Below are 14,769 nucleotides of genomic sequence, written 5' to 3'. Positions count from 1 at the left end.
TGCCTGGCCTTCTTGCTGGCACTCTACCACTTGAGCTGTCTTCCCAGTCTAGCATTTTGATGGTTAAAGGGAGATGGAGTCTTGTAGACTTTTCTGCCTGCGCTGACTTTGGAACTTGTTCCTCCCAAGCTCAGCCTCCTGAATAACTAGATTTTTTTTAAATCATATTTCTTCTTACATGTACCAAAATCTCCTATCAGCAATGAGTTCTGGGTTGCAAAAGAGGATTTACTTTTTTTGTACCTGTCTGTAAGGCTTTGTTACAAATTAAACAAAGACACACACAAGTGCTCTGAATAACTAGATTTATAGGAGTGAGCCACTGGCACCCCCAGAACACTGATATTAATGTTAATAAATAATTCATACGTTTAGTCAGGATAACTATTGTAGCTGTGGTCCAGAATCAGTACAAATGAAGGAGTCACTTAGAGTAGTCACTGGCTTAAAACTCATCAGGTGCCTTTGCTGTGTCCTAAACAGAGCAAGACTTGGTCCCAGCTACGGATCTCAGGCCTCTTCCCTTCCGCTTACTGGTTCGGGCAGGCGTGTGTGGACATTCCTCTGTACTGCTTCATCTTCATTTTTATGTATTTAATGGACTTCGCTTTAAGCTTCCAGGAGACTCTATTCACAGTTGTAAATCGTATTATTCAAGTAAGTGACAACTGCCCCACAGTTTCATTAGACACTGTGTTGACTCAAACTGTTTTTGTGAATGGTACATTGTGATACACTGAATAGCTGTAAATTCCTTCCCTGCGATGGAGTGTGGGAATCTGAGTCCTGTCCTGGATTGCCTTTGTCCCTAATTAAGCTTCATGACTCCTGTTGATTTCAGATCCCATGCTCCATTGGTTATGTCCTGTCTCTCATCTTCTTCACTTATGTGATTTCATTCATATTCCGCAAGGGAAGAAAAAACAGTGGCATTTGGTCATTTTGCTTCTTTGTCGTAAGTATATTTCTTGTAGACATTTATTTTTATATATGTAGTATATAGTTCTTAGCTAATACTTCTTTAACATTTTCCTTTGGTAGGCTGATAAATGTTGAAGTCTGAAATGTTTTTACATTCTCCTCGTGTATGGATTCTTTTCAAAATCTGTAACTTCTTCCAGCTTTTCCTCATCCTGTTTCCTTCCCTATTGCCCTTTAAAAGTAGCCAAGTTGTTTCTAGAACTGTTGAGCTGGAAAGAAACAATCTATATCTTGCTTGCCAACAAGAAGCACATGTAAAGACCTCCACAAACATAAAATTACAAATTTGGATAATAGCATAATTGAAACTAGAAATTGTTCCACTGAAGATCAGCTCCAAAAGTCACTCTTCTTTTATCTAAATTAGGAGGGAATATTGTGTAATTTCAGAATAATAATAATTAATAATTAATAATTAATAATAATTATTGGCACTATGGCTGGCCTTAAATTCTGTGCTGAGGATGTCTTCTGCAGGTCATAGAAAGCTATGAAAGCATCCAGTGAAAAAGATCAATAGGATGAGGATAAACTTTCAGGAAGTTATCACAAAGTTTTAGAAAAAACAGGCTGAGGGCTTCCAACTACCTATAATATTCTCTTGAATTTGGGGTGTTAGTGTTTCCCTTTATGCCTTTCTAGAGTGTTACAGGCTTATTTTTTCCTTGGAATAATTAACCAAAAAATCTCCTTTGATTGTTGTTAATAGTTATTTCCCATGAGATAGCAATTCTAATTTTCCTTGTTACTATTTATCTGTTATTTTAAAATTTACCTCCAAGGAGCAATACCTACCAGATCATTTTATTCTCTTTTTAGTAACTAAAATGTTCTAAATGGTCATAACATATTTAGCCAGTAATACTTTTGCAAAGAGCTACTTCAAGTGAATTTGGAGGAAATATTAATGGAGATTGTGAGGTTGGAATTGAAATTTGGAATACATTATCTCCCAGGTGAGTGAGTCATCTCAGCTTGGAACACGTACTGAAATTCAACGCCATTGACACACATACTTGTATTTCCTTTAGATCACCATGTTATCTGTGGCTGGATTTTTATTCGAAAACTATGAAAATATTCCACTATACTGCATCACGTTTTTAATACCACCGACCACACTGATCGGTTGTTTGTTCATTTCTCTTGATGTAAGTTATGACCACCTCCCTCTGGTGTCCTGGAACTGATGACCAAGGTGCAAGTGCAGCTTTGTGTTGGGGCTGGACAGATACTGAATTATATGAAGATTCCTTCCTTATGTATCCAAGATGCGCTCACCAACATAGGGCTACATTCACCAGCTAATCTGTCAGAGGAAAGCTGGCCTTAGCTGACAGAAGGGGAATTCTAGATCTTTCCTCCCAAAGCCCTGGACTTGCTTAGCTGCACAAGAAGGCCAGTGATGTCATTAATCTTTGGGATCTCAGGGTGTTTAAGAGAAGCACCTAATATCAATACAATTCCTTTTTTGTTCTCACTCTCTGATTTGTATAAGTCTTCTAAAGGAAGGAAGAAGGCTCAGTGCCTGAGGACAGAAATTACCTGGGGAAGGACAGGAGGATTAATAGGCCCAGGAAGAGCCGAATGCCGGTGGCTGAGGTCTGTCATCCTAGCTACTCAGGAGGCTTAGATCTGAGGATCATGTTTCAAAGCCAGCCTGGGCAGGAAAATCTATGAAACTCTTATTTCCAATAAACCACCAGAAAACTGGAAGTGGTGCTGTGGCTCAAGAGGTAGAGGACTCGACTTGAGCTGAAGTGCTAAGGGTCAATGCCCAGGCCCAGAGTTCAAGCCCCACGACCAACTAAAAAAAAAAAAAAAAAAAGACCCAGGAAGGCGTTGAAGCTCTGTGGGAGAGTTAATACACTGTCTCTCTCACTGTTTTAGGAGACTACCTTAGATTCCCCAGGTTCTCTCTAACTAGATGACCATTGGTTGATAAATCCCATTGGTACAGTAGAAGCTCCTAGACCTTGGGAAGATGGAAGCCAGCTTCTCGATACGTATTTTTGATACAGATGCTTGCCTGCAACTCATAGTGCAATCCAGGGAAAGGTTATTGGGGCTGCCTGAGGCCAATTCATAATTATGTGAATACAGTTTATTTTTATAAACCCAAAACTTCTGTTTAACCTCTCCATCCTGTTTACCTCTCCTTTTGTAGCTTATCATGTTATCTGTCTTTGGTGAAGGATCAAGGCGCACAGATCCATTTCTGGTATTGCTAATTGTAAGGATACACTTCAAAAATTGTTCCCTTTTTTTTTTTTTACTGTACTGAATGATGTGTGTGTGTGTTTGTGTGTAGGGGTGTGGGTGTGTGTGCATGTGCACATGCACATATACCAAGCTCACACGTATGCCTGTACTAGGGTTTGATCTTGGGACCTGGTGCTATCCCCGAGCATTCGTGTAAATTCTATGAAGTTTATTTATCTGTAGCCTATAGAGGTATAATATTTTTTAAATCTGAGCCAATTATTTTGATGATACTCAACTGACAAGATAATGTATTTTTCAAATTTTTAAGAATTTTGGGCAGCTGTAAAAGAAAATAACAAAAGCAATGGTATCTCATAATTGTAATTGTTTCATGTTTGAAAATGAATTCAAACCAGGCTTGAATGACTCATACATACAATCCTAGCTACTCAGGAGGCTGAGATCTGAGAATTGTGGTTCAAAGGCAGCCTGGGCAGAAAAGTCCATGAGACCCTTATCACCAATTAGTCAGCAAAAAAATAAAACAGAAGTGAAAGTATGGCTCAAATGGTAGAGGACCAACATTGAGTGAAAAATCCAAGTAAGAATGTAAGACCCTGAATTCAAGTCCCAGGACTATCAAAAGAAAAAGAAAGAAATAGTGAAAGACAGAAAGAGAGAGAGAGAGAGAGAGAGAGAGAGAGAGAGAGAGAGAGAGAGAGAGAGAGAGAGAGAGAGACAAAGAAACAAAGAAACAAAGAGAAAGAGAGAGAAAGAAAAAAGAGGGAGAGAGAGGGAGGAAAAAAAGAAAAAAAAGAAAGAAACTAAATAGTTCCAACTATACCCAAGAGTTTATTAGAAATTTGTAATTTGGCTGAATATATTCTTTTAAAGTCCAGTTGTTCCTATTTCATCTTTGAGACTAAAATAGTGATCTTTTGTGTCTCTAATTGTGCTTTTCTCTCTTTATTCCTAGCCTTTACTTCACTTTTTTATTTTTCTTTTTATTCTCCGATGTCTGGAATGGAAGTTTGGAAAGAAATCAATGAGAAAGGACCCCTTCTTTAGGTTGGAATAAATCAAATGGATTCTTTAATTTCACTGATCTAAGTGGTGTCATGTGCCTGCCTAGGCTGAGTCAGAAAGAGTGTACCAATATAAATAACAAAGGTTCAGACATTTAAATCAAACAGGACCATCTAGTAGCAGAAGCAGACTTAGAACATTGATTAGAAAGGGCTCCATCTGACACTACATGCAGTAGAGCAGTTTAGAATGAGAGTTTTTGTCCCTAAAGATATTGTGATGATTAAAGGAGATACTGTATATAATTAGAGTCAATTTAAGAAACAATCAATTTGAATTATTGGTAGCTGAAACCATGCTACCCATTCAAGAAGAAGAAACAGGGTGACCCACAGGCCCAGGGTAGTGAGAAGCCCAGATGAGTGGTCATAAATTGGTGCAGCAAAGTAAGATTATTATGTTCTATTAATTGTGTGATCCAGTCAAGCAGGAAATTTAAAGAATGTGTAATTCCCAATGCAAAGATAAAAGCCACATGTTAACGATGAGTGGATGGTTTTGCATCTAGAATTTCTCCAAGAAGCAGTGATGCACTTCAAAATCCAGAACAGCCCGAAGGGGAAGATGAAGATGTTCAGATGGAAAGAATGAGAACCACCAACTCTTTGAATTCTACCAATTTTGATGAGGTAAACCAAGCAAAGATGATGTTGTCAAATAACACCAATGTTTAGCAGTACATGTAATCAGCTCCCAAGTCTAATTTCCAGATGATTTTGAGTTTTTTAATCTTTAGAAATGAGATTTTTCTCTTTTAGACGATACTCAGCATTTTTAACATCTAAATGAGCAAATCAAAAACCAGTTTTCTTTGCATTTCTCAAAATAATAATAAAAAAGGAACACATTAAAGCCACATCTGTAATCTCAGCTACTCTGAAGGTAGAGATTGAGAGGCCAGCCTGGACAAAATAGTTAGTGAGACTCCATCTCAGCAACAGCAAAAAATCCAAATGTGGTGATACATCTCTCGTCCAATCTACATAGTAGGATCACTATCTGGGCCAGTACTGGACAAAAATACAAGAACCTATCAAAAGGAAAATAAAGCCCCCCGAAGAGGGTGGAGAATGTAGCTCAAGGGGTAGAGCACTTGTCTAGCAAGTGCAAGTCCCTGATTTCAAACCCTAGTGCCACAAAAAGTAAAAGAAGGAAGGAAGGAAGGAAGGAAGGAAGGAAGGAAGGAAGGAAGGAAGGAAGGAAGGAAGGAAGGAAGGAAGGAAGGAAGGAAGGAAGGAAGGAAAGAAGGAAGGAAGGAAGGAAGGAAGGAAGGAAGGAAGGAAGGAAGGAAGGAAGGAAGGAAGGAAGGAAGGTGGATACAGATGAAATTACAAAAGCTAGAATAGAATTCCAGAAACTGAGTCAGGTGCCTTTTGGAGAAAGCACCTGGCTTAAAATCAGAGTACAGTCCATTTCACAGTGCACTGTTGTGGGGTTTTTTTTTCTTTTAAGGATGATCTAATACTTTTCTAAATCTCTTTGATCCTGCTCTGCTCTGCGTTAGCCCCTACAAAATCATGTGTTCCTATCATGGTTAGAAAACAGAATGTTGGTATCTTCTTTCCTAAAACAAGTGCTAGTTTATGGGGATGACCAGTAAGCATAAGACCTCAGGAGAAATACTTCTTTAATATCTGTGCTGGACAGGAAAGGGTACCACACCCATAAAAGACAGAGCTTTGTCAAAGTTGGTGGAGCACATAAAGATCTGACACAATTTATTTGTCCTTTACAGACACCAGTCATTATTGCCAGCTGTCTACGCAAGGAATATGCCAGGAAAAGGAAGCATTGCTTTTCTAAGAGGAAAAACAAGATAGCCACCAGAAATATCTCCTTCTGTGTTCGGAAAGGTTGGGCACAGGCTTGGCTACATTGGCTTGCTGGCTTCTGAGGAGACCTTCTTGGCTCCCAGGCAGACCCCCAACAGCAGGAAGACCTCAGTGCTTCTTTTAAGTCTCATCACTAAGTCACGTTGATTGACTCACCTCATGAATAGGGAAACAGTCACACCCACACAGAAAACATAAGCTATTAGAATGAACCATTGAGATCATGACTTTACAATCAAAAGAACATAATCGAATATCGAACATTGTGTTGTTCTCATGAGAACTGGCTAGACATTTGGCAGCCTGTACTAAAGGCTAGGCCAGCAAGTGTTAGATGATTTCAGTTTCTGTTATCGTTGCATAGGGGTTAGGACTACAGGGGACAGAATGTGACACTCCTGGCAGACAGGAATGGCTGGCTTTGTCATTTTCTATCCACGTGAATTTGATTCTTGAGAGCTTTGTCCCTAACTATGTAAAAATAGAATGTGATGACTTCTCAGGACAGCTGTACAGATTAAATAAGACACTATATTGAAAAAATAGCTAGGACATTGTAAGCCTTCAGACTCTTTTTTTTTTTTTTTGGTCTGTCATGGGGCTTGAACTCTGGGCCTGGGCACTGACCCTCAGCTCTTCAGCTCAAGGCAAGTGCTCTACCACTTGAGCTACAGCGCCACTTCCGGTTTTCTGGTGGCTTATTGGAGATAAGAGTCTCACAGTCTTTCCTGCCCGGGCTGGCTTTGAACCATGATCCTCAGATCTCAACTTCCTTAGTAGCTAGGATTACAAGCATACGCCACTGGTGCCCAGCCAGACTCTTATTCTTAATTGTACTATTCAAATTCCTTCATGGTCAGTGTAACTTTTTTGTTTGTTTGTTTTCAGGTGAGATTTTAGGGTTGTTAGGACACAATGGGGCTGGTAAAAGCACATCCATCAAGGTGATAACTGGGGACATGAAGCCAACTGCTGGCCAGGTAGGTGAAGAGAATGGAAGATATACTATCCAGTTGTGCTCAAAATAAATTTATAAGATACTGTAACTCTGTGTGTGTGTGTGTGTGTGTTTGTGTGTGTGTGTGTGTGTGTGTGTGTGTGTGTGTGTGTGTGTATGCTGGTCCTGGAGCTTAAACTCAAGATCTTGGCACTGTCCCTGAACTTTGTTGCTCTGTTCTAGTTGTTCTACCACTTCAACCACAGCTCCACTTGCAGCTTTTTGGTGGTTACTCAGATCTCAGCCTCCTCAATAGCTAGGATTAAAGGCATGAGCCACTAGGCACTGACTGGTGTTATAATTTTTATAAAACAAGGCATCATGCAGTCATTAAATAATGGAAATAATAAATCCAGTACTCCGAAGAATAAGTGCCAACATTATTACCAAAGGCACACAAAAATTAAACCCTAAAAGGAGTAATTTATTGAAGTCTTCATAAGCATCAACAAGTATCACCAGAATCTACACAAGCCTTATCAAGAAGTCTAAGTAAAGCACAGCTTCCAAGGAACATTGTGCTCCCAGTTTGTTCTGTGTGGGTCTTGAGTAGAAGTTTAAACAGAAGAGAAAAATAGTAAACACTTATACTCCCTGACTTTCACAAGACGCTCAGTGAGTCAGAGCTCTATGAAAACACACTAGTTGGGGAGAAGATGTTCCACCCTGCACTGGGCTTTGTTCTTTCTCTTTGCCCCAGATCTCTAGCCTCTGCCTCATCCATCCCTGCACCTTTTCCTCCTCTGTTGAAATGGCCTCTGAGCAGATAGGCTTTCTAATCATCAAAACTACATTTGCATTATTGTTCACCTCAGCTCCACGATTTCCACAAGCCCCACTTCAGACCCACGTTCACTCCTTCTACTTATTCATTTCCTGCTTCACTCATCAAAAATCAACAAACATTAGCCACTCCATTCTCCATTGGATCAACAGGGAGCACAAAATTTGTCACGTAGAAACTACTGAGGAACATTTGATCAATGAGTGAAGTTGAATAGTGAGTCACTGAGTTAATGTGCTTCATTCTCATTGTGATGCCAACATTGGCGATGAACTGGGGGCCAAGATGGCAGGGTGCCACACAGAATCCACTATAGTTGTGCACATAATTGTTTACTTGTATTGATTCCTAGTGACTGTTCCCTAAAGCAAACAAATTCATTACAGATGATTAAGTTCCATTAGGTTCTGGATCTCCTCTCCATGTGTCGAAGCTTTGGAAGAGGCGGTGGCCACGGAGGTCCTCAGAGAAGCTCTGAAGAATGTGGGCTCTGACGGTGACTTCTACCCACAGGTGCTGCTGAAAGGGAGCAGCGAAGGGGACCCGCTGGGGTTCCTGGGGTACTGCCCACAGGAGAATGTGCTGTGGCCCAACCTGACAGTGAGGGAACACCTGGAGGTGTTTGCAGCTGTGAAGGGACTGAGCAAAGGTGACAAGGAAATCACCATCACACGGTACTGCACCTGTTCTGTTCTGTTTTCTATCCAGGGGGCGGGCAGAGGTTGCACAGGAAGTTCAGGATGGAAGGCACTGAATGCCGACCCACACTGGGTAGTATATAGGAAATGGTTTCAAAGTGTTAAAAATGTCCTCAAGGCCTGGAGCTGGTGGCTCAGGCCTGTCATCCTATCTACTCAGGAGGCTGAGATCTGAGGATCACGGTTCAAAGCCAGCCCAGGCAGGAAAATCCATGAGACTCTTATCTCTAATAAACCACCAAAAACCCAGAAGTGGTGCTATGGCTTAAGTGGTAGAGCGCTAGCCTTGAGCTGAAGAACTGAAGGACAGCGCCCAGGCCCAGAGTTCAAGCCCCAGTTCCAACCAAAAAAAAAAGTCCTCAAATGAAACATGGAAAGAAAATGGCATTGATGGTTGATGGTAGATTTGTTGAAATAACTGAAAGTTAAATGATCATAGAACAACAACTGTCTGGATCTCGTGGTATGTGCCTACAGTCTTTCAACTGATGGCAGTATATTTTCAGAGGCCTCAAACCAGAATGCAGTAGCACCTGTCCTCACAATCACTAAGCCAGGATTTCCCGAACTGCATGTCAGAGCTCTCCTCCCCTGTGCCTGCCCTTGCCGTCCTGTCCTCCCTCAGCTCTCTGCCTGTCTAGCTCACTGTGAGCCCGGGCTGCTTTTCCCCCAGGCTGGTGGACGCGCTCAAGCTGCAGGACCACCTGAAGGCCCCCGTGAAGACCTTATCAGAGGGAGTGAAGAGAAAGGTATGCGGCTGGGAAGGTGGCTTAGTGGTAGAGTGCTTGCCTAGCATGCATGAAGCCCTGGGTTCGATGCCTCAGTACGACATACACAGAAAAAAGCTGTGGCTCCAGTGGTAGAGTGCTAGCCTTGAGCAAAAGGAGCTCAGGGACAACGCTCGGGCCCTGAGTTCAAGCCCCAGGACTGGCAAAAGAGACAGAGAGAGCGGACAGGACTTCGGGATGTTCTGAGCACCCCACAGACCTGTTGGGTGATGCCTCTCTTTCCAGCTGTGCTTTGCGCTGAGCATCCTGGGAAACCCGTCGGTGCTGCTTCTGGATGAGCCATCCACAGGCATGGACCCCGAGGGGCAGCAGCAAATGTGGTGAGGCACATTTTCTATCTTCAGAGCCAGTGCAGGGGCCTGGCAGTGAGGTTGAGAGCTGTTTCACTCACATAAAAATGATCCTGTGCGGGGCGCTGGCGGCTCACGCCTGTCATCCTAGCTACTCAGGAGGCTGAGATCTGAGGATCACGGTTCAAAGCCAGCCCGGGCAGAAAAGTCCGTGAGACTCTTATCTCCAATGAACCACCAGAAAACCGGAAATGGCCCTGTGGCTCAAGTGGTAGAGTGCTCGCCTTGAGCTGAAGAGCGCAGGAACAGTGCCCAGGCCCAGAGTTCAAGCCCCACGACCAACCCTCCCCCCCAAAAAAAAAGATCCCTTAAATCTATTTCTTAATACGGTAAACAAAATTAAATATCAATAGTAAACACATACTTAGCACAAAATAAATGACACCTTTCCCTGATAATATTTTATAACCATGTGTTTCCCGGGAGGAATTAGAATCACTGCTACAGACGGAAGGTACTCTCTCTGAGCAGCATCTTTGATCAAGGCTGATGAGGGACCCCACAGCCACGTAGGGTCCAGAATGTGGCACAGGAGCCCTTCCTATTCGTTGTGAAAATGGCTTTCATTGTGGTCTTTTTCTTCTGCACTCATTTTCTTCTTACTGTGGCTGAGTTTTGCACCATACGTTTCCTTCTGCATTGTCTTTTCATGTGCAATCCTCTTTCCCCAGTGTTTCTCTGTCAATGCAAGCTTGTAGTAAATACTGTACTCTGTAAGCATCCTCCTCAGTGCCTGTCTCCAGTGAAACAGCTCCTTCCTGGAAGTTCCCTTCCTCGCTCTCCCTGTCCTCTTATGAATCCTCCTGGACCTGGTCTCTTCATTGTCACACTAGTGTCCGAAGAGCATTCCTTGCTCCATCCCCTTCCAGTTTATCAAGGGGTCAGGGGTGGGAAAATGAAGAGGGGTACAGAATTAAGAAGAGTAAGGGGGGCTGGGAAGGTGGCTCAGTGGTAGAGTGCTTGCCTCGCATGCATAAGGCCCTGGGTTCGATTCCTCAGCACCACATAAGCAGAAAAAGCCGGAAGTGGCACTGTGGCTCAAGTGGTAGAGTGCTAGCCTTAAGCTAAAGAGCTGAGGGACGGCGCCCAGGCCCAGAGATCAGGCCCCACAACAAAGAAGAAGGAGGAGGGGGGAGGGGGAGGGGGGAGGGGGGAGGGGAGGGGGAGGGGGGAGGGGGAGGGGGAGGGGCAAGTAAGGGAGGGCTAGGGGGGTGACATTTGTCAAGATAGATCCATAAACCGCTTTGTGAAACGGCCAACTCCTTTGTACAAGTACTTAAGGATAATTTTTAAAAGATCTTCTCATTTCCAAATCCTCTCTTGGCAATGCAGGCAGGCGATCCGAGCCACCATTCGAAACACAGAGGGGGCCGCCCTCCTGACCACCCATTACATGGCGGAGGCCGAGGCTGTGTGTGATCGTGTCGCCATCATGGTGTCTGGAAGGCTGAGGTGAGCGTCTGGCCCCGAGGCCACGCGTGGCCATACCCAAGGGGTATGGCAAGGAGACATCATTGCCTGTGGACAAGAAGAGATCACTGCGAACTGCCAGAATGGCTGTACATGGGTTTCATAGCAGGAAAGGCTTTGAGACCATGCACACCAACGACCTCAAGCATTGTCCTAGGTGGCTTTCTCCTTCCCCGTATGACCCTGTCTTCCTTCCCAATTCCAGGTGTATTGGTTCCATCCAGCACCTAAAAAGCAAATTTGGCAAAGACTACCTGCTGGAGATGAAGGTGAAGACCCCCGCACAGGGTGAACCCCTCCATGAGGAAATCCTGAAGCTTTTCCCCCAGGCTGCTCGCCAAGACCGGTAAAGCTTCTTCCTGGCTTGGATCTGGTACTGTGTATGAGTTACCTTAACTTGTGGCCATTCGAGCAGGAAGCAGAGAAGAAAGATCGTTCCTTGGCTAGTAGAAGAAAAACTGGAGATGAGGGAGCTGGGGTTTCAGTTGATAGATCACATGTTATACACCTAGAGATGTTTCAAAGTAGATGCTGTCATTCTAAAGAAACATGAGATAATTTTTTAAAAAGTTTTGAAGGAGTTTGGCCTTATAGAAAGACCTTCGTAAATGAATTGATAGTTTTCTTTATAGAAAAGAAGTGGAGACTTTTCGAGAAGAGAGCTGCACTTTGACAAGCCTTCTCAGGCCAGACCCTGGGCCCACTTCACTATCTTTTGCTGCCTGTTCCTTTGTTTCAAACTCCACAAAGGCAAATCCTTTGGGCTCTCTAGTAGACTTACAATGTGGCATATTTATGTAAATGAGATGGCTGCAGTGCCCCAATATTCTTTCAATCCACCTGTGATTAACGTTGTTGGGAAGTAATTCTTGTAATAATTAGTAATATCAATAACATTCAAAAAAAAAAAACAAGAAGAAATGGACAGAGAGGCAAGTTAGTTAGCATTACCAAATTAACAAGTGGCTGGCTGGACCAGCATATAAATCTAATCGTTTTGTTTCAAAAATGTATTAATAATTTGAACTTTACATAATCATAATTCTCCCTGGATGTCCCTCTCTTCTCCTCTGTTCCCTCCTCTCCTCTTCTCTCCTTTCCTCCCAGATACTCTACTCTGATGGTTTATAAGTTGCCAGTAGAAGATGTGCAGCCTTTAGCCCAAGCTTTCTTCAAGTTAGAAAAGGGTAAGCACTATGTCTTTGGAATAAGATCCTGGAAGAGGAAAAATCCCAAATCACAAAACTTACCTATCTGCACAGTAAAAGTGAAATGTGACCGAATGCCTTAAGTTTAAGAGTTACAATCCTAACTTGCATTTTAGGTGTACCAGAGCTAGAAGAGATGAAGGGAGCCTGTGTTTGTGCATCACAGGGGCTCATGGGAATGATTTTTACTTTTGTTTTATGTGTTATTATTCATGTATTTTGCATATATATGTATATTGGTATAACCTAGGTCAAAACTTAATTATCCTTGCCTTCACAGAAAATGCTTTCATTTGAAGCATCGACGCAAACATACTTAAAAATAAATTGTCTAAGGACTGCCATCTTGTTAGGTCGCCTGGTCAGTTTATAAAGAACCCAGCTCCCATCTGGCCATCAAAGCAATCTTGCTGGCTCAGTTGTTCTGTAAAATGACCATGGCCCCGTTATTGCCTGTTCCTGTGTTATCCCATTGGACTGGTGGCTTTGAATAGTGCTTTACAGAATGCCTCCTTGTTCTGTTTGTCTCGGCTCAGTGATGTTTTTGCTTGATTGTTACTTGCCCTAAAGAAGAGAATGAGATCTGGTTCTAGAATGCCCCTCTGACACCTGGTCAACCCAAGGTCACCGTAACACAACTTCACTCTTCTGAGCTGAACACTCCACCTTTCTGAGCCATGTGGTCATCCCCTGCAGTTTCATGCCAAAATTACACTAGCCTAGGACTTTGGGTAGCATATTTCCAATCTGTTGGGTCCTCATCCTAACTCCAGCTATATCATTCTAAGTTTATTTAGGCCAACAGGAAAGGATGTTCAATCCCATTAGGAGAAGTTGTGATGGCTTTTAGAGAGGCCCTAGATATTTACTCCCTGTAAAACCTATCTCAAAGTACTTCTGTGTGTGTGTGTGTGTGTGTGTGTGTGTGTGTGTGTGTGTGTGTGTGTGTGTGTGTGTGTGCGTGCGCGCACGCGCTGGCCCTGGGGCTTGAACTGGGGGCCTGGGCACTGTCTCTGAGCTTCTTTTGCTCAAGCCAGTGCTCTAGCAATTGACCCACAGTGCTACTTCCATGGTTTATATATAAAAAATATAGAAACTCCTAACACCGTTTCATCTTCTCGCAGTTAAACAGAACTTTGATCTGGAGGATTATAGTCTATCACAGTCCACCCTGGAGCAGGTGAGCTCATTCTAGTGATTTTGCACCATCCATAAAAATCTAAGCATGGAGTCCGTGCCTACTCTCCATTCACTAGAGCTACAGGAGGCCATGTGACATCTTTTCCCCATTCATCCCTTTCAGGTCTTTCTAGAGCTTTCCAAGGAACAGGAGCTGGATGGTTTTGATGAGGAACTGGATCTCTCGGTGAAATGGAAGCTCCTCCCCCAGGAAGAGCCTTAAGCCACAAATGCTCTGTGTTTGGGAATAAGCCTGTGGCTACTTTTATTTTTGCAGACATTTATTTTTATAGTATCAATGGCTTATATTCGGAAAGTATTTCATAAACATGGTGATGATTCTTCATGGGGTACAGTGGAGGAATGGGGGCTGGGCCGTGGAGCAAGTGTACGTAGAAGGAAATGACCATCCCAGCCTCTGGCGCTTCTGCAGGACATTTGGGCCCTAATTTTTGTATACTGCTGAATAAAATATATTTACTTTTATACGGCTAAGATTCTGAGTGTGCTCAACAATTTTGATTGAAGTAATCTTAATGAAAATCTGAAAAGACACTCTTCTAACCTAGTCTGAAAAGTCCATATATTCTAAAAAGATGACATCTTTTCTCACTTCATATTTTTTTAAGCTTTTCAGATAGCTTTAAGTAGTTGTACAACGTTGCCATTTAACAAAGCCATTTCCGGATACACTATATCTTGATCAGTGTGTTCCCTTTCAATATTCTCACTCATCCCATCTCCACCACACCTTCCTTCACTCTTCTTAATTTTGTAGGCTACACATTGGATTCTTGAAGAGGAGAATGAGTGGGGAGGAAAAATGATAGATTGACAGGAGTTAACTTTTGAATATATTTTGGGGTCTCACCTATGGCTAAAAGTATGAAACATCACTTATCATAAGATCCAGTATCGAAATCATCATGTTTAACATATCCCTGAGTAACCACTATGATTGAAACAGAGGCTGAAAACCAAAATTTCTCATGAAGAACTGACTGGGTTTTTTTTCCACTCCTTTAAACCAATTTCCATTGTATTTTTAAACCTAGGCATTCGAGAGGCCTGGAAGATAACTGATCTTCCTCTGGCTGTTTTTCACTTGATCTCTGAAACCACATAAATGTGCTAACTGGTCAAATTACCAAGTAGGTAAAGATATAAAATCAGTTTTGTATATAATTTTAA

The 14,769-nt window shown here is 42.5% G+C and overlaps 1 protein-coding gene and 1 non-coding gene across 3 annotated transcripts in view; one reads left to right on the top strand and one right to left on the bottom strand.

The window, feature by feature from the left end:
- Nucleotides 1–14,064, top strand: part of LOC138807412 (ABC-type organic anion transporter ABCA8-like) — a 56,872-nt gene extending 42,808 nt beyond the window's left edge. For both annotated transcript variants that reach the window (XM_069993161.1, XM_069993160.1), the window contains exons 24-39: nt 484–657; nt 842–955; nt 2,013–2,132; nt 3,149–3,214; nt 4,163–4,254; nt 4,781–4,901; nt 6,008–6,125; nt 6,993–7,084; nt 8,399–8,559; nt 9,257–9,332; nt 9,597–9,691; nt 11,054–11,173; nt 11,397–11,537; nt 12,299–12,378; nt 13,524–13,579; nt 13,703–14,064. In XM_069993161.1, coding sequence (XP_069849262.1) covers nt 484–657; nt 842–955; nt 2,013–2,132; nt 3,149–3,214; nt 4,163–4,254; nt 4,781–4,901; nt 6,008–6,125; nt 6,993–7,084; nt 8,399–8,559; nt 9,257–9,332; nt 9,597–9,691; nt 11,054–11,173; nt 11,397–11,537; nt 12,299–12,378; nt 13,524–13,579; nt 13,703–13,801 — 1,725 coding nt within the window. In that variant the 3' untranslated portion in view covers nt 13,802–14,064. The remainder of the gene's footprint in view (nt 1–483; nt 658–841; nt 956–2,012; nt 2,133–3,148; nt 3,215–4,162; nt 4,255–4,780; nt 4,902–6,007; nt 6,126–6,992; nt 7,085–8,398; nt 8,560–9,256; nt 9,333–9,596; nt 9,692–11,053; nt 11,174–11,396; nt 11,538–12,298; nt 12,379–13,523; nt 13,580–13,702) is intronic.
- LOC138807524 (small nucleolar RNA SNORA40) lies at nt 164–292 on the bottom strand. The gene has a single exon (XR_011366192.1). It is a non-coding gene; the product is annotated as a small nucleolar RNA SNORA40 (small nucleolar RNA).
- Nucleotides 14,065–14,769: the final 705 nt, after the last annotated feature.

This window comes from Dipodomys merriami, unplaced genomic scaffold (genome assembly GCF_024711535.1).
Source record: "Dipodomys merriami isolate MVZ:Mamm:240054 unplaced genomic scaffold, mDipMer1.0.p SCAF_42, whole genome shotgun sequence".
Lineage (NCBI taxonomy): Eukaryota > Metazoa > Chordata > Mammalia > Rodentia > Heteromyidae > Dipodomys > Dipodomys merriami.
Note: the sequence above shows the minus strand (reverse complement) of the source record. Positions and strands in the feature narration are given on the sequence as shown.